Here is a 22,654-nt window from a genome sequence, read left to right on the forward strand (position 1 = left end):
TATTTGAAGAAAAAAAAGAAAGGTGTTCAAGGTCACAAGGCGCGCGTGACGTGGTTTCTTCACCTGTGCCATCCTTCTTTGCTTAACTTCCAGCGCTTTTGTCGGGACGAGAGGGGAATATGCAATTGCAGCATGCGACAAATCTTTGTAGCTCCTCTTGTACTGAACGGATTTTAAAAATTGTTGCAGTGGTGAAATTGTGAGGCAATAAGCTTTCCCGGTGAATTAATTCCATGGCTACTTGAAAAAGTGTTGAAGGGCCCCTTTAACCAACCACCCATAGCGAAATTCACAAGGCGTGATGCCTGGTACAATTCTACGTTTATGCAACAATTTTACATTTGTTAACATCACTCCCGATACTAAATGACACCTCAATAGGTCTTCTTTTTTAAAATAATATCTAATCACTGGTAGAACATTTCACAGCCACACAGAAAAGCTGGGTCAAATTCTGGCTCGAAGCCCACCTATGTTTGCCACATATGTTTGAGGCAGCTATCACATAGCAAGTCCATGGCTGCCTTCCCCCTCCTAGAGAGAGAGAGAGAGAAACAACATTTATTCACGCATTCGGCGTGTGGGAAGTCACCGGCCACGCAGGGCGCGGGTATTCCCTATCTGAAGACTATGGCTAATAGTCCTATAGTCCCAGGGCCTAGATCTTGAGGACGTTGTGCTCCGGCTAGGCATTGGATACTCGGGCTCCTCCGCTCCCGTTGTCCGGGGCGTCGGCTCCCTTTCTCCTCTGCTTTGCCAGGGCCTCCTCAAGCCGCTGGATGGCCCTTGGTTGCGTGGTTGAGTCTTCGGAGCATATCCATTTTCCCACATCTTCGGGATACCTGGCGTCCTGGCACTGCCCATTCCCATTGTTCACACCACTGTTACACTCGCCCCACATGATGTGGCGGAGGGCGGCTAGTTCACGTTCGCACACGCTACACTTTGCGTCCAACAACTGGCTCTTGACATCGAGAACCGCAGCGAGGAGGCGGACGCTGTGGCCCGTGATCTCATCACGTGCCGGACCGCGGCAACCAGTCTCCCCGAAACAAGCGGTGAAAAACGAGAAGAAGCCCTCGATCCCCTCACCGACTACGGAGGGATCCTGGCGGCATACAGAGAGGCCAGGAGAGCCTTTCCGCCTCCGCATTGTGAACCGTCATGTGCGGAAGCAGTGAAGCTCCGACAACTGCAAACAGAATGCGTGCTAACGCCAGCATTAGCCCAGCACGTATGCCCCGGCATGTTTGTGGACGCAAAGTGTAGCTTGTGCGAGCGTCCCCCTCCTAGAGAGTCTTATGTCAGAATACCGCAAGTCTAGAGAAAGGGGCAACAGGATTGATACATGTGGGCTGTCTTTTTGAACACCTAGTATGGTCACATTATCTTGAATCTTAAGAGGTATGTTTCCAGAAGGTGGACAGTCCACAGATGTACACACAAGATATTTGTACAACCATTGAGCAAGATACAGTGGACTCCTCTTAAACGGAACTTGAAGGGGCAAGAAAATTTGTTCTATTTATGAGAAGTTTTATTTAATTAAGCAAGGCCCACAAAATGAATGAAATATGACTATTTAAAAAGCACCAACTGTGGCTGACTGAACAAAAACATTTTAAAGTATGGACGTCAGACTCTACCCAGGCGGCGCTGCGAAAAACGTCGCCACCAGCACCCATCGCCGCGCCAACCATAAATGGGTAGTGCACAGAAAGCCGTCCGCAAACGAACGTGCATAGGCCCTCCTCTTTCGTTGGTCTTGAGGCGCGGTTTTCTGAAAATCAAGCACCTGGCAAGCTTCTTCCTTCAATTCAACTTCGCTTCATAAAATTAGGAAGCTCATCAAAACGAAATGCAGGCACAATGCAAAAGATGTTATATTTATTTTAGCGTGCTGCAACTGGCAATTTAAATGCAAACGAGCATTGCATGACATCAAGTTCGAGGCAAGCACTCCGACGTGCGTTCTGTAATGCCTAAACGCGTTTAACTTTGGCATACACATGATGCCAAAGCGATGAAGTGCATACATGAGCAATCAATCTTACGATCAGTGATACGAAGCTTGCTTTATCCGGCACGAATGGCCCTGGTGATTCTCGCTTTGCAGTTGCATTCTTCATCGATTTCTCACTTCCTGTGCAATGAACTGTTTTATTACGCATGCTCGAATTGCTCTGTTGATGGTTGTCTTCCGTTTGTATATACTGCAAACGAAGATAAATACACGTCCACTTTTTCAGTGTACAATGAAACGCAGTACCAATGACTCCGAGATAGCTCCGATAATCGCGAACACCAACGGCGGAAAAAAACAAAAAAAACACCACTAGACAGTGGTCGCGATCATTTTGCGATTTACCTGTATAACGCACTTGTTCGCGTTTCCTAGTTAATGCTAGCACTTAGAGCCTTCAAAGCCCTACGTGCGAATGCTCTGTGGCGGCAAGAACTTTAGATTATGGGTGGTCGCGACGTGTGCGACGCCCGAGCCGCTGAGCGTCACCTGTCTGCTGTTGCAAGTCACGCACCACAATCAGGTCTGTCAGGGGGCCAGACTAATCTTAAAACATTTTTTTATTTCTTCAGTGACCTTGGTCAAACTGTAGAGGGTTATGCAGTTTTTTCTACTGATTTCAAATATTTAATTAGTTTTCCTGTAAATTATCTTGTTCCTGAGATAACTGAAGTTCACCCCTATTGTTTAAGGCTGCCATAGAAAAAAAGTGCTCAATTAAAAGTGACATTCAAGATATGACAACATAGACTAATGAATATAGGGCGATAGTATGCAAGAGTTTTTTTTGTTTTGTTTTTAGGCCTTTATTGGTTATTTTACAGCAAAATGAACAATCCATTTTCAAAAGCAGTTGGAATGGTATTACAATTTTGATAAGTAATTAATTGAAAAGGCTTATGCTCCGATTCTGCTCCTATCGTTGCATTCTACAAACATACAGGTTTCCATTGCAAAAAGAATTATTATTGTACTTGCCCTAGCTGCAGAGATATTAAGGCCTCAAAATTGAACAGTCGTAAATTTACTTTTTTGAGAAAACTGAAAAAAAAAAAAAAGCTGAAAACACACAGCTTCTTCAAAAAGCAACAATCATGGTGCACATGTTTTGCAATCTCCATAAAGGTGCTCATTGATTCGTAGCAGAGCTTCTAACACAGGTGCCGGCTAATTATAAAGAAGCCTCAAAGCCTGTTCCCCATTTTTTTGCAGGTTCTGCATGTTAACAGCAGCAAGAATCTGGACAGTTATAACGACATCACAAAAAATTACTACTTCCTGGTGTGTGAAAATTTGCAGAGATATAGAAAAATACTTGCAGAAACCAAATATGGTAATTTTAAAAAATGAATTTTTTTGTCACTTTTTGGTCAAAAAGACCAATCTGCCCCCTTAAGCCTCATGATAAAAGTTACCACGGTTTATCCGTCAACGCTACACAAAACAATAACAGGAGATCTACATTATCACACTTAAGTGAACGGCTATGAGGAACGCGAGCAATTCCCTTACCCAACACATTCGCAACAGCCTATATCTAGCTCCCTCGCCATTCAGCTTTGCAAAAGCCACGAAAATCAGTAAAACTGATGTCATTTACGTCCGTGGCAATGCCCAACGCAACAGTAGTGCAGAATGGGATCTTTTTTTGTAGAGCGTGTAGCTGTTGCATCTGCCCTTGTTTTCACTGTCGTTCGGGCAAGTGAATCAGCAGGCACTTCACGACGGTTGGGCGACGCGTCCGACTAGTGGAAAGAAATTCGTAGCTCTTTTTCTGAGTGTTCAATGCGCAAATACATCTAATATTTCACTCAATTGTTGCATACGCTGTAGTTGCACCTGGTTGCGCAGCAAACTGTGCAAGGGAGTCGGGTTTAGCACTACTCAAAACTGCGTTAACAGGTGGCGCTACGTGTCTGCAAAACTCCAGAGTCTGTCGTCTATACAATACTATATAGTTAATTATAAGAAAAAATGTTGCTAATATTGCTTACAGATATATCTGTTTACAGCCGCACTTTTTCCAGAAACTATCTTAAGGACAACTTCATGCCCCTTTTTAAAATGGCTCAGACAGTCATCGCTCCCCCGCAAGTGCTCGACCACCATGCAATTAGCAATCCCTTTGGCCTTCTCTTTGAAAATGAAGTCGCTGATCGGGAAGTTCGCAGTACGCCCAGGCTTGAATCAGAGAAAAAGAGCATCTTCAATTTCTTTGTACGCCACCGTTCCCATTCGCATTCTGTCCGTGGTGAAGTTTCCAAGCGTTGCAGCTTCTTCAATTTCCCTTTTGTTCTAGAGTATCCTCAACAGTGTGCACTCGGGAATACTGAACCTCTTCACAATTTCTGTCTTCAATATGTCATTGCAGTCGAATGATTTTTACTTTTTTTGCGTGCAAAAGTGCATTGCACTGCCGTTTTTTTGTTTCTATCTTACGTTCACGAGGAGATGGAAACGAGACGGATCGTTTGCTGCTCGGCACGGAGGAAGGAAAGATAGGAGAGGGCATGCCCAGCCGGTGCACTACGTGAAAAGTGTGCAGAAAATGACATCATGGCGGCCATATTCACTGGACACAATAGCGGCATTGCTGTGATTACATGTCGCGCAGTGTAGCTGGTCTAGCAGCGAGTGGCTGCGGCTGGTGGCGGCACGTGTGCCTCCGAAGGTCTCGTGCTGAGCCGGTCTCGTGATATCCATGTTCTGCACCGCAATATTGGTTACGCAGTGTTCTCCTGGCAGTCACTGTGCTCCTAGCAACATTTACAAAACTTTTTGTACACCGTCGGGCCTCAACAGTGTATAGAACGAGTGCATTTGCACGTGTCGTCCGGCGGATAATGTGGATGAAGCATTTGAAGTGTTCCGCGAATTTGCATTGGGCACCATGACGAAGCGGAACGACGACGAATGCCTTGCAGGTCAGCGACAGTTGGGCAGTGCCCCTGCTTGTGACAACGGACGAAACTGTTGCCCCCAGCAAGACGCTACGAGGACCATGTGCACATACGCACATACGCGGTTTCGTGTTTGGTATGTGTACAGTAACAACTAGCATGCGCATATTAAAACACCTTTTTTGTTTCGCTTGTTATACTAGCCTTCAGCATTGCAACCTCAACGTTAGAGCAACCGCGTTTAAGTTTCACTTGCACCGTGCTCAAAGTCACCACGGTCGCAGAATGCTGACGCCGGTGAGCTTCACGCAGAACACTTACACAGTGGCCGGCCGCTGAGTCAACCGCGTGGCGGAATGCAACCGTAGAAGAAGGCGCATCGTGTTGTCTGTACAGTTGCTGAATTAATGACGTGAAAACACTCGCCGTTGTCAGTGCATCTAGCGCGCGTTCTTTTGTACTTGCTTCGTTATTGGCGAGCTGTTACTCGATGTTAATACTTCGACGAAATGATTTCGCCGAAGGTGTCGTGCTCGCCCAAAGTGTAGAGCCCCGTTTCCATTAGTTTCAGATCATCACGACACACGCACTGCGCAGCTCACGTGCTTTCCGAGCCAGAGAGAGAGTCGCGCCTTCTGCTTTACATTCTGATGTAAACAAGAGAGGAGAATTTGCCCAGTCAATATGGCCGACTTCCGGTTTCACCACGGCTTCACAACGAGTGACGTCAGGGCCTCTCCTAAGTTGTTTCTTTCCTCCATGCTGCTCGGTGTGCACGGACATGCGCAATCACTGGATTGGCTTGGCTAGGCTAGCTTCGGCATTTGCTTCATGGTTGCTAGGCTGCCGTAACCACTTCCGCCGTTCATGGATTTTGCCCGTTTTAGTTTCATTAAACCAATGTAAGGGAAAAAAAAAATGTTCCGACTACCTGAAAGTTTTTAGTAAATATATAGGAGACCAACCAAATGTGTCTAGATAGTTTCGTTCATGCGGCTTTTCCGTTTAAACGAATTTCGTTTAATGGGAGTCCACTGCATGTGTGCTAAATATTTGCAGGTTGCTACAATTTATGTAGTAATAAATTCACCCGTAATAAACCTATTGAATCGGCCATAAAAAACTAAGAAGGTGTAGAACTGAGACTTCACAGTAAAAAATGATGCGGATTCTGCATACTGCAGGCAGAAGTGGTGATTAAAGTGTGTCAGCACGGTAATGACACTTGCAAGCGTTTGTCAAGGCATTGCATTATGTCATGTGCCCACAAATTACAGTAGTTGTCACTAAGGCCAACGCCTCCTAGAAAAATACTATGCCTGGGACGTCGCCAGCTTTGCCATTAGATGCACGCCGACGCGTATTTCGAGTGGGCACCATGTGGTGGTGCTAGCAACTGTACTGCAAGAGCAGAGCCGGCGAGAGCAATTTTGTTGGCAACACTGGGTCAGCAGAGCAGCACAACTAGGTGTTTTGTGCGGGCATTTGATTGCGTGTTCGTGGCATGCGCTGGAGGAGCGCCAGTTTAATAAGTGCTAGTCATTACCTTTCGAAAAGTTTGGCTAAAGCTGAAGAACATTTCGTGATGGAAGTTTCTTTTCAATCAGCTTTGCAGCAGCGTTCCTGTCGGTTACTCTTAATGTCAGACAGAGCAACATGCTGGCACCCTGTCGTCTCTCGAAATCGCATTGAGTCACTGGTCCTGCAAAGTGCTCTCCGAAAGTATTTGCAACTGTTTTCCACCGAGGCTCAACGAGCATTGGGCACGCAGCGCAAAACTGAATTTCTAGGCAAGATGAACATACAAATCAATAACAAATCCTTTTTTTCATGAACGCTTGCAAAATCAAAGAAAGAAAAGCTTTTCGAAAATGGGCATTGCAGCATTTTCCTTAGGCATTTATTTCCCTCAATGTCTGTTTATTTGCATAGCGTCATTATAAAAACTTGTTTTGAAAACTCGACGTCGCATCCTTAACGGGTTCAAGAAGTTTCGTTGCGCTCTTGTTTGATCAAATTTTTCGTTGGTTTTCACAACACTGGCATTCTTTCCTCCGACACATGTCACGTCTGCTCGAGCTACCAATGGCGCTGCTGCAGGTTGCAAGGAGTAGCCGCGAGAGGCCCTAGCGACTGTACCAAGTGGAAAGGAGAATAATAGAAAGAGTTGGGCAGCACTTTTGCAGCTCAAGTCCCACGCACTGTTTTTTCTAGGAGGCATTGCTAAGACACAAGGAACATTTTGCAGGATCCGTAATTTCTTTTACTTTAAAGATTAATCTAGAAATTAAAAAGTTGGCTTAGACTTAAGTGCAGTAAAATGCCTTTAAAACAAAGTGTTCAGGATTTTCAAGTCACTTTATTATACATAGCAATTAATTGTAAAGTTAGCACACCATGATGCTCCCAATATGACAGAAATATTTTTTATACAGGCCATTTTGTTTCAGAAGCATTCATTGTAGAGGCATGAGACTACGTTTTTGGCTCATGGCCACCAGCACTTGGCACACATGCACAATTTCATTTTTTAAGGTATACGATTTGTAGAACTCTGTTAGCAGGCATCGAGCTGAGACTAATGATGTTTTCTTAATTTATATATATACTACAACCGATGTCCTATTTCTCGGACGCCCGAAATTTTAGACATGCCTGATTTCTCTGACTCATCTGTGGCACCATCAAGTTTCTGATAGAGTCAATGTATTAAAAAGTCAGGAATTTCAGACGCTTATACCCTTCATCATCCGATTTTCCAGACTTTTCACTGCTTGCCACAGACTTGAGGTCACCGTCAACACGCTTCCATTTTGGTTGTTATCGTAGAAACCACCATATTCGCATCACAGGTGTGACCACCAGAGCTGCACAGCGACTGCTGTACCGCCAAAACCACAATTGCCGCAATTCAGCGCACGCCAATCCGTTGCCAGCCGTAGCTTAGACGAACCTGTGGTCAAACTTCACAGCGTTCGTTTACCTGTTGTTCTGCCAGCTCTGCAATAAATTGTGTACGGCTGCGCGATATCTTCAGCGTTCATGTTACTTGATCTTCTGTATCCACTGAGTTTTTAGCTGTTTGCAATTTGCAAACGAATTTGCAATTTACAGCGATGACGCCAACTGCTCCTTCGTCTTCATCCGTGCATTCGAAGCACACAAATCCCCTTCGTGGGCCTACAATGGTAAAAAAAGCGGCCATACAGGCTTCACACTCGACGTCGAGAAGGCAGTCTTGCCCGGAGTGGACAGTGTGTGCGACGAACTTCCGTCTGCAGACGTTGCCTATGATGATCAGCATGCTGCCAGCGTTTTGATTCCAGTCGGAATAACCTTGGGGCACTTTGTCGATGCTGACAAAGACTTCGAGCTATGTGCGGAATTGACCGTTGACAAAATAATCCATCAAGTTACAGAGGATTCCGACAACTCTGACACCGGGATCAAAAAGGCGGCACCTACACAGCCACAAGCTCCGAGTTGACGCGAGCACTGATGACACTGGCATCGGTGTACAGCGACAGCATAACGCTACGTGAAGTTGAGGCAGACATCATCACAGGCAAGTGGAACACTGTGCAAGAAAAATAAAGCAAGTGACTTTTGGGACCAAAGTGTTCAGTAATGCCAACCACGTCGTATTTTTTTTTAATAGACCCAAACAATGCATTCACTGGATTGTAGCAACAATCTTGTACTTCTGCTGTGACCTTCTTTACCAGCGAGAAATACTTGTAAAAAAGGTGCATTTTCGTGCGCATTCATTTTCCGGACATTTTCGTGGTTTCTTGAAAGTCCACAAATTCGGATGTCGGCTGTAGGTAGTTCAAACCACCCATTTGAACTATTCAAATATATCTGACAATCGCTCACATGATTATCATAAATATTGTTCCCCCTTTCTTTCTTGCCTGATGTCATCAGATAAAGTGCGTGCGGGTTTGGCATCCCAGTGAGAGTTTGGCTAACGGTACACGTACCTGCGAGGGATGCCTGAATGGCCTGCACTGGCAGGTGCCTGAAACGTTGCCACAGGGGCTGCAGCTCTGACGGTTCCATCATGCCGTAGTCCCCGTAGTCCACGAAGTACACAGATGCCATTTGTGGCCCCTGTACCTAAGTAGGGTAGAGATGCTGATAAGCCCCTTTTACTTTTTTTCACATAAAACCCCAGACAATACAAGATCAGCACAATGAGAAACAGTGTTAGTCTGGTAAAGTTGTAAATAGTTACCTTCTAACGGTGCTAGCGTTTTACTACCATGTTTTACTACAGTTTACAATAGCCATTAAGATGGTAAGTTTGGTTAAAATGTGTAATTATCTTTTTTTTTTGCAATAGTAAGATCATCCTTTATGTGATGGTGAAATTTTACACCAAAATAAGCAGTAGAAGTTGAGAACAAATATTTTACTGGTGTGTTGTCAACAGACAAAAATATTGGGTTTTATAAACCGCAAATCTTAAAGCTTTGCCTGGGCACAGTGCCACCATCATGGCATCATTGTAAAGAGGACAGATAGCAGCTCAATAGAGCTGCAATGCTGCATTTCTCCAATGAAAAATAAAGCCAGCTCCCTTTCGAGTTCCGCTTCTATAGCTCCATTTTCTCAGGTTTCATTTTTATAGCAGTTGCTGTCAGACATCTCTGTGCCATTTCACAAGAAATAAATATGCAGTAGAATCCTGATGATACGAATTCAAAAGGGCATGCAAAATATTTATATGAACCAAAAACAAGTTAAAGGCTAAAGCTGATCATGAAAATGAACAAGAACTTAATTGGGGTAAACTACTTCTTGCTGAAAAAAAAGTTTATGATGTTCTATTCAACTTTCCTGCTTTCACTGTCTTTCAATGAAGTGCCGCGGTTTCCTCACTCACGCTGCTGGCACTTAAAGCGCATTCACACTTAGCATCAAAGCGAAGAAGAGCGGCGAAACTTGTTGAAAATTAACTCGCTTCATCGCTTAAGCGGCCGGAAAAACGAGCTACAATGTCAACACAGAAAAAAATAAGTCCCGGAGAATTCACACGAAAGAATTCAAGCCAAAAAGACAGAGCAGCCGCAAAACCACATATGCATGAACAAAAAATGTTCACATTCGTTCTGCCACTCGTATACATGCCACCACCGCCACCTTCACCTCTTCAAAAATTCATTCCATTTGGCCCGTTTCACAAGCATTAAAGTTCGCACAGAGCTCAAGTTATACATGCAAGTTTACACCTGTACAAACGTTCTTTCCAGAGATACGCCAGTAGAAACAACACGAGGGAACGCACCGGCAGCGATGAGGACAGATTCAGCCAGCAGTGCACAAGCGAGGCACGTTAGGGCATGCAGACTCGCTGCTACTGCAACTTCTACTTCCGGTATCTGCAGCGATCGTAATCCAAACCAGGCCGTAGATGAACAAGTCTTTGTTAAGGCCAGGAGCTTTGTCGTGCTGCGTGGGTAGTTCGTGATTGCCCCGACACGAGCCACCATCGAAGCCTCTTCCGGCATCTTGAATTTGGGACTCATCATTTACATCACGTGGTCTGATAGCTAGTGCGGCCAATGTAGCTTTCTGTGCTGTAGCCAAAGCTGTGAAGCAAAAAAGCAATCTGCTATCCCGTGGCAGAAAAATTGCTCTCTGAGCGATTTTTTCGCGTCGGCTTCACAGCGTGGTTTTCCAGCCACTTAGGTAGTAAAGCGAAGGAAATTCCTATCAGTTTTGCAGCATTCACTCCCTTCAAGACCAATTGTGAACGGGCCTTCCTTCCACGCACAAGCCGCCTTGTGCCATTAGCATGCATTAGCCAATCGTGCGGTCGTATCCTTTGCGGCGACCGAGGAGACCGTTTGTATAACACCAAACCACGGCTTATTTGATATAATTTAGTTCATCGAAAGCGTCCTTAAAGGACCACTGAGTGAAAGTTCTGTTTGCGAGTTATTTGCAGTAATTTGTAGCTTTGAATCTAGTTGTGCCAAAATTATATCGTAAATGCTTCAAAGCATCGTATAATTAATGTTAGTGGCATTATTTAAAAACAATTTTGCGTCGGTTTGAAACGCCTGCATAAGCTCCGTAAGAAACTAGCGCCCCATAGCGGAGCAGAGCATGAGACTGTTTTCAAATAAGGGGACCCACGTGCAGTGAAGAACCAAACGATCTGGGTGCTTTGAGCGTCTCCCCCTCAGAAAAAAGAAAACCGTTCCTGGTGTAAACAGCCAAAACCACCTTGAGAGCAGCCCGACAACAGAGCGAGAGGGGTGACAAACAATAGTCCTCGCCTGGTGCTAGTCGAGGTATTGTGCACGCCCCGCAAATGTTGGCCCTGCAACGTCACAAGGGGATCCCTTATCTACGTCAAACCACAGAAAATGTCGATTGCACCTGAATACTCGAAAGAGCACGCACCTTTACTTTAAAACCAAATTAAAATATTTTCTAGACTACGCTTGCCACTAATCGGTCAGAGGTGGCCCCGCATGCAGGACCATCAAACAGCACAAGCACCTCGAGTTTCCAAATTCGGTGTCATATATGCCTGAACTTGGGAGAATTAACAAAACTAATTTATTTCCTCAAAATAATTGCTACTACGACCTCAAAAAACATAATAAAGCTTTTATTAAAAAAAGAACTCTTACGGACAATGGTTTTGCAGCTGTCCTGTATGTAGGACACCAGTGTTTCACACACCATGAACTGAACAAAAAAATTAGCGCCTATTACTGTCATACGTAAGTTACTGCACACCCAATAACTGACGAACAATCGACAAATATATCAGAAGCAACGAGAACGATCTGACCCTACATTACTAATATTTTGTTTTTCACAGTATGGTGCTCAGTTACACGCACCCGAAATAGCCATTTTGTGACTGAAGCACATGGCTATTTGTAGCCCAGCAATCACCTAAAATTGCATGTGATGAGGACAGGGCATCATAAACGCACCTTAAGTGGTGCTACCTTTTTTACAGAAAAAACATTTGAATTAGGCTGAAAAGTTTCACCACCCTACATGTAGGACACTAGGCATATATGGGTTAAGGAGGGTGCCACAGGTCTTAACGAACAAAATGGCCCAAAAATGAGTTTTTTGCAAAACTAATTTTCGGGGAGCTTGTACCTTGATGCACCTACTCTCAAATCACTAACACCAAGTTCGGTCGGGAAATGCAATGCAATGAGCCTTCAAAGCACTCCAGCCGCAGTAAAATGCCCCCAAAAAAGAACAAAATTTGTTCGAACTTCCCACGCACACCATGAGTGTTGCAGTGGGCTGAGAGCTGCCATCTTGAGCTAGATTTGAAGCTATTTCCTTTGTGCGCAATTTTTCGCCATCTTAAAATGGTGTCATCCAAGCAGATTGGCTGTCGTCACGGGTTTTATATATATATATATATATATATATATATATATATATATATATATATATATATATATATATATATATATATATATTTTTTTTTTTTTTTTTTTTTTTTCTTGCGTGCTCGTCGTCATGGCTGCCCAATCATATATGTCTGCTCTTGCACTCATGCACGTTTCTCAACGCACTGTTTTTATCCTTTGCCCTGGTAGTATATACACACGATCAAGATGTCCGTAGAGTTTCATCTGAAACTGCCCTTGCAACAAGCTTTTGGAAGCGGTCAAAAGCGGACTTACGACAACAAGGTGCCGCCTAGGAGTGCACCGTCGGGACGAGAAATTGGTGGAGTCAGTGCCCATTAGGCACCTTTACGTTTACGAGAGCACATGTCACGCTCCGCTTACGAAGGCGATTGAGCGAAGAGTGAAGGTACGTCCGCTTGGTTTCGCCGTGATTTCCCCAATGCACTTGTCATAAACGCAAAGTCTATGCAGTTCCCTGCGCACCCTGCACCATCTTGGGATGCTACATCTGCGTGTGGCTGAGCGTAAGCAACGCTCAGCTCATAGAGACCTATTACACAGGGCAGCATGCTGCCTAACATTTAGGTGGTTAATTATTGATTAACATGAGGTTAATTAATGCAAATTGAGTTCTCATTAATTTATGAGAAAGCAGTGGCTTCGGTCGCATACCCCATGGTCTTTTCAGGACCCAACTACTTTGAAATAAGACACTTTCTGTTTTGTTTAGCAGGAAAACAGATGGAGAACATCTAAATAAAGTTTATTGTCGAAGAATCCTTTTAGAAATTTTTGCAGCAAGTGTCAAAACTTCAAATTCAATTATCTCAGCTTCACGTCTTTTGCCAGCCTTACTGGACTTTTCGTTAAAAATTTTGTAAGCATATTTTAATAAATGTTACACTGTTCAACTCGTGAGAAATCAAACTATGGAACTATTTTTTTATGGCAGAGTTGAACATGTAAGATTTTGTGAGCTACAATGTGAGCGAATTACATTTCAATATTATGGAGTATCAATATAATTGAAAATTTTATAAGATGATGGATATCAGCATCAATATAAAAGCATAGCTCCACATGGCAAATCTTTGGCTACTGCTACATTTTAAACTTGACCAAAAAACATCGAGGGAAAGTACCTTATTCACCTGTAAAAAATGGCCTAATTAGACTTCACTTATCTTTCCATAATCTGAGAACTGCTAACTTTTCATAATCTGAGGTACAACAAAACTAATTACAATTTTGAAAAAGGAAGACAGAAATACATATACTCACCAAATTTCATTAATATATCTCCAATAATAAAATTTTCATTTTTAAGACTAGTGTCCCTTCTTAAAATTCGTAACATCACAAAAGTCGCATGAACCGTAATCATACTATCAGCTGTATCATCGAGATTCTACTGTATAGTCATTCCGTTTTCTGCATCTGGGTCCTAAGTCATTGGTGAGAGTAGTAGAGTTGTCCATATTTGTGTGCCTATCATGCACAATTTCATCATTGGCTTTTTATTAAAGTTGTTCTTCTTAAGACAGTAGGTGCAGTACATTAAACAAAGGTTTTGTGTGCCTATTAGAATATTAAAATAGCTCCAAGGCACAGCACTGGCCCTCGTAAATATGCTTAAGAGAAAATCTGCATGAACCTACGTATAATTCATTAATTGATTTCGGGATGACAATGAGAGTCTACAAGTATGGTAACTGAGAAACTGCAACATATACCTCAAAAACAATTTTACTTATGATATCAGCACAACAAATAACATCTGCATGCCAAATTTCATCACTTCATTTCCATAAATACTAGCAAAAATAGTTTTTATTGCCCCGTCTCCCCTTTTAAGTTTCTCCCCCCATGGTACATTAGGATATCAACAAGCTCGTATGTCGCACCAACAAATCTTCATTTGTAAATAGGAAAGACCAACCTGTTGCACCAACACACGATACCAGTTCTGGTCGACGTGGCGGCCTGCATAGTAACGCCCCTCACACAGCAGTGCCTCGGGCAGGCCCTCGGGGAAGGCACTGGAGCCCTCCGCCGCGTAAAAGCTCTGCATTTCTGCCATCAGGGCATCCAGCTGTGACCCATCGTTCCACGACTGACACGTAAAGTTCAATGGGTTGGCTGCTTCCGTCACGTAGACGTCCAAGTAGTTCCCAACCTCGGGCAGCTCGGGCGCTGCAAGGGGATTGCCCTGCAGGCCTTCCTCATCCAGCTCAGGCGACAGCAGCAGGCTCAGCTTTGCGAGATCGGACAACGGTGAGGTGCTGTCAGAGACACCCGAGCCATCTCCTTCAAGCCCAATGGTGGACCTTTGGGATTCCATAACACCAATTGTCAACATTGGTGCGTTCCTTTTTAACGTTGGTGAAAAGTCGCTGGAGCCTCTGCAAAGGGGTTGAGAGGGAATGAGAATATTATGATGTGGTTGAGGGCACAACAGCCCATAGCACTATTATGTCATTACGTCAAACGCCAAGTTGAACTAGACGGGAGGTTTTCATGCTGCTTCAACACAAAGCCCATTGCAACACAGGCCAACAACAATTGCTATCTACCATAAATTCAAAAGTGTAAAGAGCAGCTAACTGTCAGTGCATATTTTTTCTGTTACCACTTTTATTTAAAGGCAAGTGCTATAAAAAAGATCTTTGAAAGGTTAACTAGAAGTAGAGTGCACAATTCTGATTTATTTAAAAATTGTGGTAAGTTTTCAGGAATACAAAACAAAATTTTTACCATCAACATTTTCAGCTGAATTGAAAGATTGGATGATGATGCTATCTATAGACACAAACTTCATTTCAGCCAGAAACTAGATAAAGAAAATAACAAGTTTAATGCATTTTTCAGAAACTACCGGTCTAGCAGTGTCACCATGAACTTCAGGAAGGGAGAACACGCCAGAAAGAGGCAGCCAACAACGCCAGCCGTAGCCCACGTCTCTCAACCCACTCAGCTCCCATGCACGAGGGTTCCCAGAACCACTACTAACAGCACCAGCAGTGAACAATGCTCCCTGCTAGGGTTAACCACCAGCCCTTTTGTGGAAGGGGGAGAATGGGATGAAAAGGGAGGTGGAGGAAAGGAAGAGGAGGACACGACACAGGGACCCTGTATGCGCCGCGGTGAAGTGAAGTTTTGCTGGGTGCTGACAATCCACTAAAAATGCAGTCAACTGATAAAAAATGCAGTAGATTCTCAGTAAACTGAACTACTGCTTAAACGGAACTATTGTCTCTGAAATACTTGGTTTTGGGCTAGTATTCTGCACCCATGTTCACCTCTCAGTAAACGAAACTCCTGTTAAATGGAACATACTTTTCCGGTGCGTTCAGTTTTCATTTATTGAGAGTACACTGTACATGAAATGAACTGTTTGCTGTAACAGTGGCATCTTCCCAATGAAATTTTCATGTTTTCGTCAGTTTTGCCCATTTTTGTTCCATATTCCTTTAACGATTCATTGTTTGTGACGCGAGATGACAGGGCACCCGGTGTGGTGCACTCCATTGTAGGTCTACTCCCTTCCTACGTGGCCGCTGTCGTGTAACATTGTCCCAACTAAAACTGACTGTATCGGAAGGTCCAAGCAATGTCCTCACCGTCTCATTGATCGTAGGATTGACAACTAGACATAACTGTCGTTCAAGTGCACAAATTGACATTCACGCGCTTGAACAACAGTTATATCTAGCAATGCGACATCAACAAATCTTGAAATTCAGACGTGCCCGGTGTCCTACGTTGACGAAGCATCCATAGTTGTTCGCATCTACCAAACTAGCTGCGCTGCCAAATTCACACCCACGTTGGACACCAGACGGTAGGGTTCATTCATTGCACGGCTGGTAAAAAAAGCCTAGCTATGTGTTCAGCTGCATACAGTCATACCGTGCACATGTCAACATCCCCTGCCCATAGCGCAAGTACCCCTGCCCTTAGCGCAAGTACCCGCAGCTATGACGAGTTCGGGCGAATAAGGCAACAAACTTCATTGCTAAGCTAGCAATAATGCGTAAACATCACATACAGGAATAGTTTGCTCGGTGTATAAAACAAAGGGTAAAGCTTACTTCTTTGGTCGATTCGTGGCTTGATATTTAGAGAAAGAATAGTTTACTGATCAAAAACAATTTTACAGGTGAAATAAAAGTGACAATTTTCACCCAAAAAAACCTAAAAGAAAAACAAATTTCCGAGCACATTTCCTAAAAAACAAAAAAAATATTACAACCTAATAATTGAAAGCATTTGTTCACTACTAGTTTGCAAAAATGACCTGTGAAGCCACTGGAACAATCAATCAGATTGGATGACGGCATAACGTCGCTCAACCATGCAACATGCCATGGGGCAGAATTGGCTGCTCTAATCTGCAGCAACACAAATATTTGGAAGCTTACAATAAATTACACTTTACACAGGGCATTCAAATGGGTCTGCTAGACATCGAAAGGGCTTGCGCCAGCAGCTCAACAAAATTTTACAGAACTGTCGAAACTGTAGCAGGCTCCCTTAAAGGAACACTCACCAGACGCCATACCAAATTTTAGTTAGACAGCGGAAGTTAATGGGTGTCCGGTAAGGCAATAAACTTCATTGCTGCGCTAGCAACACAGTTTGCGACAAAAATTTTTTTAATCGGTTCATCACGAGAGGAAAAAACGGGTTTTTGAAGCGGCGCGAAACGAGGATGAGAGGAGGCGAACTCAAAACCCTTGCCGCTCCTCCGCCTATAGAATATACTTTTACAGCGCAAACATAAAACGATCCACAAAGAAAGCGACGACACACACCAGCTTTCTTTGTGGATCGTTTTATGTTTGCGCTGTAAAAGTATATTCTATGGCTATGAACCAACTAGGCCCAAAAGAAGTTTTACTTAAGTTCCTCCGCCTAGCCTTCGCAAGCCAAATCTCTTTCCTACTCTCTCCGGCATCTGACAAAGAGGTCACGTGCGCATGACGTGACCAAACAAGTCCAACCCCCGGCACGCAAGCGACGTTGCTTTGTTGACCACCGTTATATCGTGGTCTGCCTGTTTCTGCGGGATGGTTTGAAAATGCTGGCTTAGACACGATGGAATAGATGAGCACAATAAGCTCGCGAATGCGTAGGAGCGTTTCATTAATACACGCACATCATGCCCTCATTCTCTGGGCGCGCGCTGGCAGAGGGGAGGGGGAGCAGCGTTGATCTCAAAATTTGACCCATTTCTGTGTCTCGTAGCGTTGCAAATTTTGGCAGACGTTATCATGAACGCCTCGTCTACGCATTGCACTTGCCAGCTCAAAATTGTCAAACATGGTGAGTGGCCCTTTAAACACTTGGTACAGCTCGTTGAGCCAGCCAAGCTGGAATCTGCAAGATTAAAGTGCTTTTTATCATGAACAAGCAAATCTTGGCAATGCGTAGACAGACTACTTTCTTCCTAGTAATCAATGTCTGACCTTTAGAAAATAACTGACTGCAACATACTCTGAGCTAGTGTACCAGTAGAGTCATGACGTAATCAGGGGTGCAATGGCCAAAATAGAATTGGGAGCAATTTTTGGAGCAGCAAAATGTTAATTTTGGAGCACTAAAACACAAATTTGGAGCAGGTTACACACACAAAAAGAGACCCTTTTTTTTAATCATGAAAGACCAAATTTGGAGCAGTATAAAAAACAGGCTTAGGTTTAGAAAAAGAAAACAATATTTAGAAACCATTCAACTTCACCTAAATAGAGCAGAGTGAACATGAGCACTGCTTTTTCAATGAAAGCAGTGTTTTAAATGCCCCCTCACTGAGAAAACAATAATGAAGCCCACATTAGCATTTGCCGTGCCTCCCAAATCCTTTGATAGACTGCGAATTCAAATGTGGCTCTGCCGAGCGTGAAATCCAGAAGAACTGTAAAACCAAGAAGTAGCAGTGGCAAAAAAAAAAAAAAAACGTCACGCCTGCGAAGAACACTCAGCATAATCACAGTATGGTGGCCAGAGGGGGAAGTGTGACAGGCGAGAGCGGAAGGCTGCACGAATTCACGGCGAAAGACGGTGGTCACACCAGATGGCGCTGCGCGCGCAATTGGTGCTGGTGGCAGCATTTGCCTGCTTTTCTTATACCCGCTAGGCATTATTTTCACTTGCTCTAAACAACCACTTCCACACCCCACCCATGCTTCTTAAGGCACTACATGTTTATTTTGCTAAGAAGAATATGTTGAAAGTTCTGAGTGGTGGTAAGCGATAGAAAAAAAAAGCGAAATGCTTTAAATTCTGACGGAACTGGCGTGCCGCACCAATCTGTTCAGCCACTTTTCTGTGCTGTTACTATCACGTTCCGTTCTTTTCACTCAGATTTTACTGTGTTTAGTGTGCTTCAGCTGAGCGAAACTACTTGCTCGCATGCATAGTTAAACTGAATTACGGTACTTTTTCTTTCGGTGAAATATAAACTCTTTACAATCGTCATAACAAGTATATTGGCTGAAGTGTGCTGCTTTTTTTTCCATATTCCCCCCTTCCTCATTTTATTTTTTCATACTTCTAAGGGTTCTCTTCAGCGTAAAATATTCCAATCATGTGCACTTTCTCGCACCTTTTCCTTGAGACACTTAAAAAGATCAAGGTATGTGGCAGCTGGAGGTATACATAGAACAATTTTTCTTATTTTAGCGATCATTCTCTTTTGCTAAGACAAATTATTTTTGTTAACTTACGGATTTAGATACAAAAAAAATATATGTTAAAAAGTGTTTACTTATGACACATTTGTCATCACATACTTCTGACACCCATTTCTTGTCTCATACTTGCCTATTACATTAAGAAGTCAAATTATTTGCACCTTCTCGACTTCAAGTGTTTCTGGCACTCCATTTAATTCGCGTGAGCAGAAAAAACTGGACTACTTTTGCAGTCAGTTCTTTGTTGTGAATTGTGCAGCCAACTCTCCAGCTTGACTCTTGCAAGAACTGCATGAAATCATGTTTGCTGAAGGAGTGCAATTTTCCAGCAAAAAAAAAAAAGTAAGTAAACGCATCATCTAAGGTTTTCACCAGTCTGGCCAGATTCTCACAAGAATACAGGTAGAAGTTTACCGTCAAATGCAATCACTATACTGTTCGGTGGGACAATGGCTACCAATTTCCTAGCGACAAGAGCAGAAATGCACTCATTACAAGGGCTTTCTTTGAACTTTTTAGCAACCTAGCCAGAAATGAAATAAGTGAGATGACTGTCACTTTTCTGAACGACATAGCTACTGTGATCAACACTTAAAGACTCAATCAATCATATTAAAACTGAGGAGCAGAGGTGGCAAAAAAAAAAGGTGGCACACAGTTTTCTTTGATTTGTAGGGCTGCAGCAATATCATACAGTGCCTAAATAATTGCCAGTAACTTTTTTAGATGTCAGCGATTATATTAGTACTAACAATTATGTGGCGCATACATGCATGAACAAACTGTGGTATGTCCCGTGATTAGTGCTAACAGCCCCTATCAAATCTTAAAACGCTTTTTCACAGGCCACCCGCATACTGTGGCGAAGGTGGCTTAAGTGCCGTTCTGCACGAGTTAGAACAAAGCCTAGAAATTTTCGAACTACTATGCTACCCCCCACCCCCCCATCCTTCCTTTCATTTTGACGATGTACTTAGGTTTAGGGCACAACGTCTCGGCTCGCTTCCAAGGTGCATTTCACTAAGTAAGGTGACACCAGAACGCGCCCATTCGCCCGGCGCTGACACCACATATCTATCGAATGTGTCGTTCCTACGGCAACCAACGTGGTCACCAGCAAAGCCGGTGTTCACAGCACGTCGAGTTAGTTCACGCGCATTGACAGCAGCGTACGCTTCCAGCTTTAGTTTCCAACAGCGTTTGCTGACCCGCGATGTGTTGCTGGCTACAACAACGCATTTTTTTGCAAAGTTACGTCATCCCGCCAATAGATATTCGCGGCAGTCAGCGGACCGATGGGCACACAGCGTTGTTACTTTATCTGAGCGATTGCGTTTCGCGAGGTCATGGCGTAGCCGTGGTTTAGGTTTAGGGTCTGCGTGCCTGGATCCAGTGGATAAATTAATGACGCAAACTACAAGTAGCCAACGTGGCCTCCATTTCTCGCTGAAATTAGCGCAACTGAGAATCGTCGGACATTTTGGCACAGCGTGGCGCAATTTCGGCAAATTTCATGGTTTTGGTGCAGCTCGGCGCAAAATGATAAGCAGCGACATGAGAAGCATGGCATCCAGCGCATCACTGTACACTACATCGATTACCAAGGCAGAGTGTTTCGCCATCGCATTGGCGATTAAAAGTCGAGAGCGCAACGACGGCCAGACGTACATCACCATACTCTCAGATTTGCAAGAGGCGTGCAGGCTATTCACGAAAGGCCGCCTCCCATTAAACATTTGCAAATTTTTAGGCTGCGAATTCAGCAACACTTATAGGTTGGTCTGGTGCCCGGGACATGCAGGCCTAGAGGGTAACGAGAGGGCGGACGCTCTAGCTCGAGCACTCACGAGCAGAGCGGAGCAGCAGCCTTTCTCGCTGTTACCACCACCCAGCAACGACGGCTTTCGCTAGGAGGATAACGACCCGGCTTGGATGGCTTCGCGAGAGCTTCTTGCTGACCAGTGATGCACGCGGCATAAATATGGCGCCCCCCACAAATCTCTTAAAGGGAAGACGCCATAGACCTCCGTAAAATTCAAACGGGAGTTTATTCAAATTTATTACGACTGCACAAAATTCATCCAACTTTGTATGGGCGCGATTGTCCGTGGTGTCGCAACTCGCCACCGACCCTTTACCATATCTCGTGGAGTTGTGCTAAACGGCCAAATGAACTCAATCGCTTACAGCGTATGTATAGAATGGAAAACTTTTTGGAGCAGTGGGAGGCACTCCTTGATAGCTGAGACCCGGAGGCGCAACTAGCACTCCTGGACCACGTCCAGCAGGCGGCGCAAGCCAGTGCAGCCTTGGACATGGGGCCCCACCCATCTAGCTCCTAAACCCCTTCTTTTTTCAACCAAATAAATTTATTTCTCTCTCTCTCTTATCAATTTGGGGAAATTGGCACAGCTGTTGCACCCCTGCACACTGCCGATCATCAATTTCAGCCGTTTGCAATGCTTTCTGAGTAACATACACTTAAACCTCGATATAACAAACCCGAAAATAAAAAAATACCTGTTATAATTTTAAGTGATGGATAGTCTTTCAATAGATATAGTGCTAAGAATATACCTTTATAACAAAACTTCAGATATAATAAGTGTGATATGCAACTTTGTTTAATAAGGTATGAGTTTACACACATATTGTTTTGAATCGGTGTGTTTTTAATTCATGGCTGTTGCTTGCTTTGATTGCAATGCAAACAGAAAAACAATTAGCAAGAAAATAGTCTCTCGGAACATGAATCAAAGAAATGCACTGCTTTGTAGTTTAAAAGTAAGCCTCCACTTACCCGTTTGTCGCTACTTCACCCTTTTTCTGTTCAGCTTTCTTGGCATCAGTTTTCTTCACGTCAAACTTCTTCTCTTCGACCTTTTTCTCGGAAGAAGTTTGCGACGTTTGCGACGAGGAACGAGCCAGGGGAGACGCTCGTCTGGGTTTTCTTTCTTCTTGCCTGCAAAATTACGTTATGTCAATAAAAATTTTCCTTTCCTTCCTTTTTCCTTCGCTCTCACACTAAGTTGGTGCGACAGCGTGAGTCACTGAAAGTGCACTTGCACCAGACCTTCCAGGTGCTAACGAGCTAACAAGGAAATAATCATCACCAAAGGAGCTCAAGAAATGCGATGAGGTTTTCGCAAAGAAGTATCCATATGCATTCGCCCATCCATCGAAATATTTAGAAATTCTAATAAAATAAAAGTGTTACTCTAATGCAGAGGAAGTCGTTTGCATGTTTGCCAGTGCGTGATTAACATTACCGTATTTACTCGTGTAATCCTCGCACTCACATAATTCTCGTACCCCCAAATTGCCCAACAAAAATAAAAATTTTTTTTCCTCGAGTAATCATCGCACCCCCCGGAAATTGCCGCAACAATGTCGTCTGCTCGTTCCAGCCGTTGATGATGATAGCACACGCAATCTGTCGCCATCTATTAAGCATCAAGCGTACTCTTACTGCACAAAAATTTAATCCAATCCAAGCCAAGCCAAAGCGGCAAGTGTGCATTGCGGCATGTTTTGTATTTTTGTGTCAGTAATCTTGTCCCGTTATGGGCAATACTGAAGCTACACGGCTGTTTTAAAGTTGAAATTGATTGATCATACGCTAAACAACGGCAACAG

The 22,654-nt window shown here is 43.8% G+C and overlaps 1 protein-coding gene across 1 annotated transcript in view; it reads right to left on the reverse strand.

Annotated features, from left to right (window-relative positions):
• Nucleotides 1–22,654, reverse strand: part of LOC119169549 (tudor domain-containing protein 7) — a 92,342-nt gene that overhangs the window by 1,279 nt on the left and 68,409 nt on the right. The window contains exons 20-22 of the mRNA XM_075876542.1: nucleotides 21,819–21,980; nucleotides 14,266–14,728; nucleotides 8,907–9,042 (exon numbers count right to left, since the gene is read on the reverse strand). Coding sequence (XP_075732657.1) covers nucleotides 8,907–9,042; nucleotides 14,266–14,728; nucleotides 21,819–21,980 — 761 coding nt within the window. The remainder of the gene's footprint in view (nucleotides 1–8,906; nucleotides 9,043–14,265; nucleotides 14,729–21,818; nucleotides 21,981–22,654) is intronic.

This window comes from Rhipicephalus microplus, chromosome 2 (assembly GCF_043290135.1).
Source record: "Rhipicephalus microplus isolate Deutch F79 chromosome 2, USDA_Rmic, whole genome shotgun sequence".
Classification (NCBI taxonomy): Eukaryota; Metazoa; Arthropoda; class Arachnida; order Ixodida; family Ixodidae; genus Rhipicephalus; species Rhipicephalus microplus.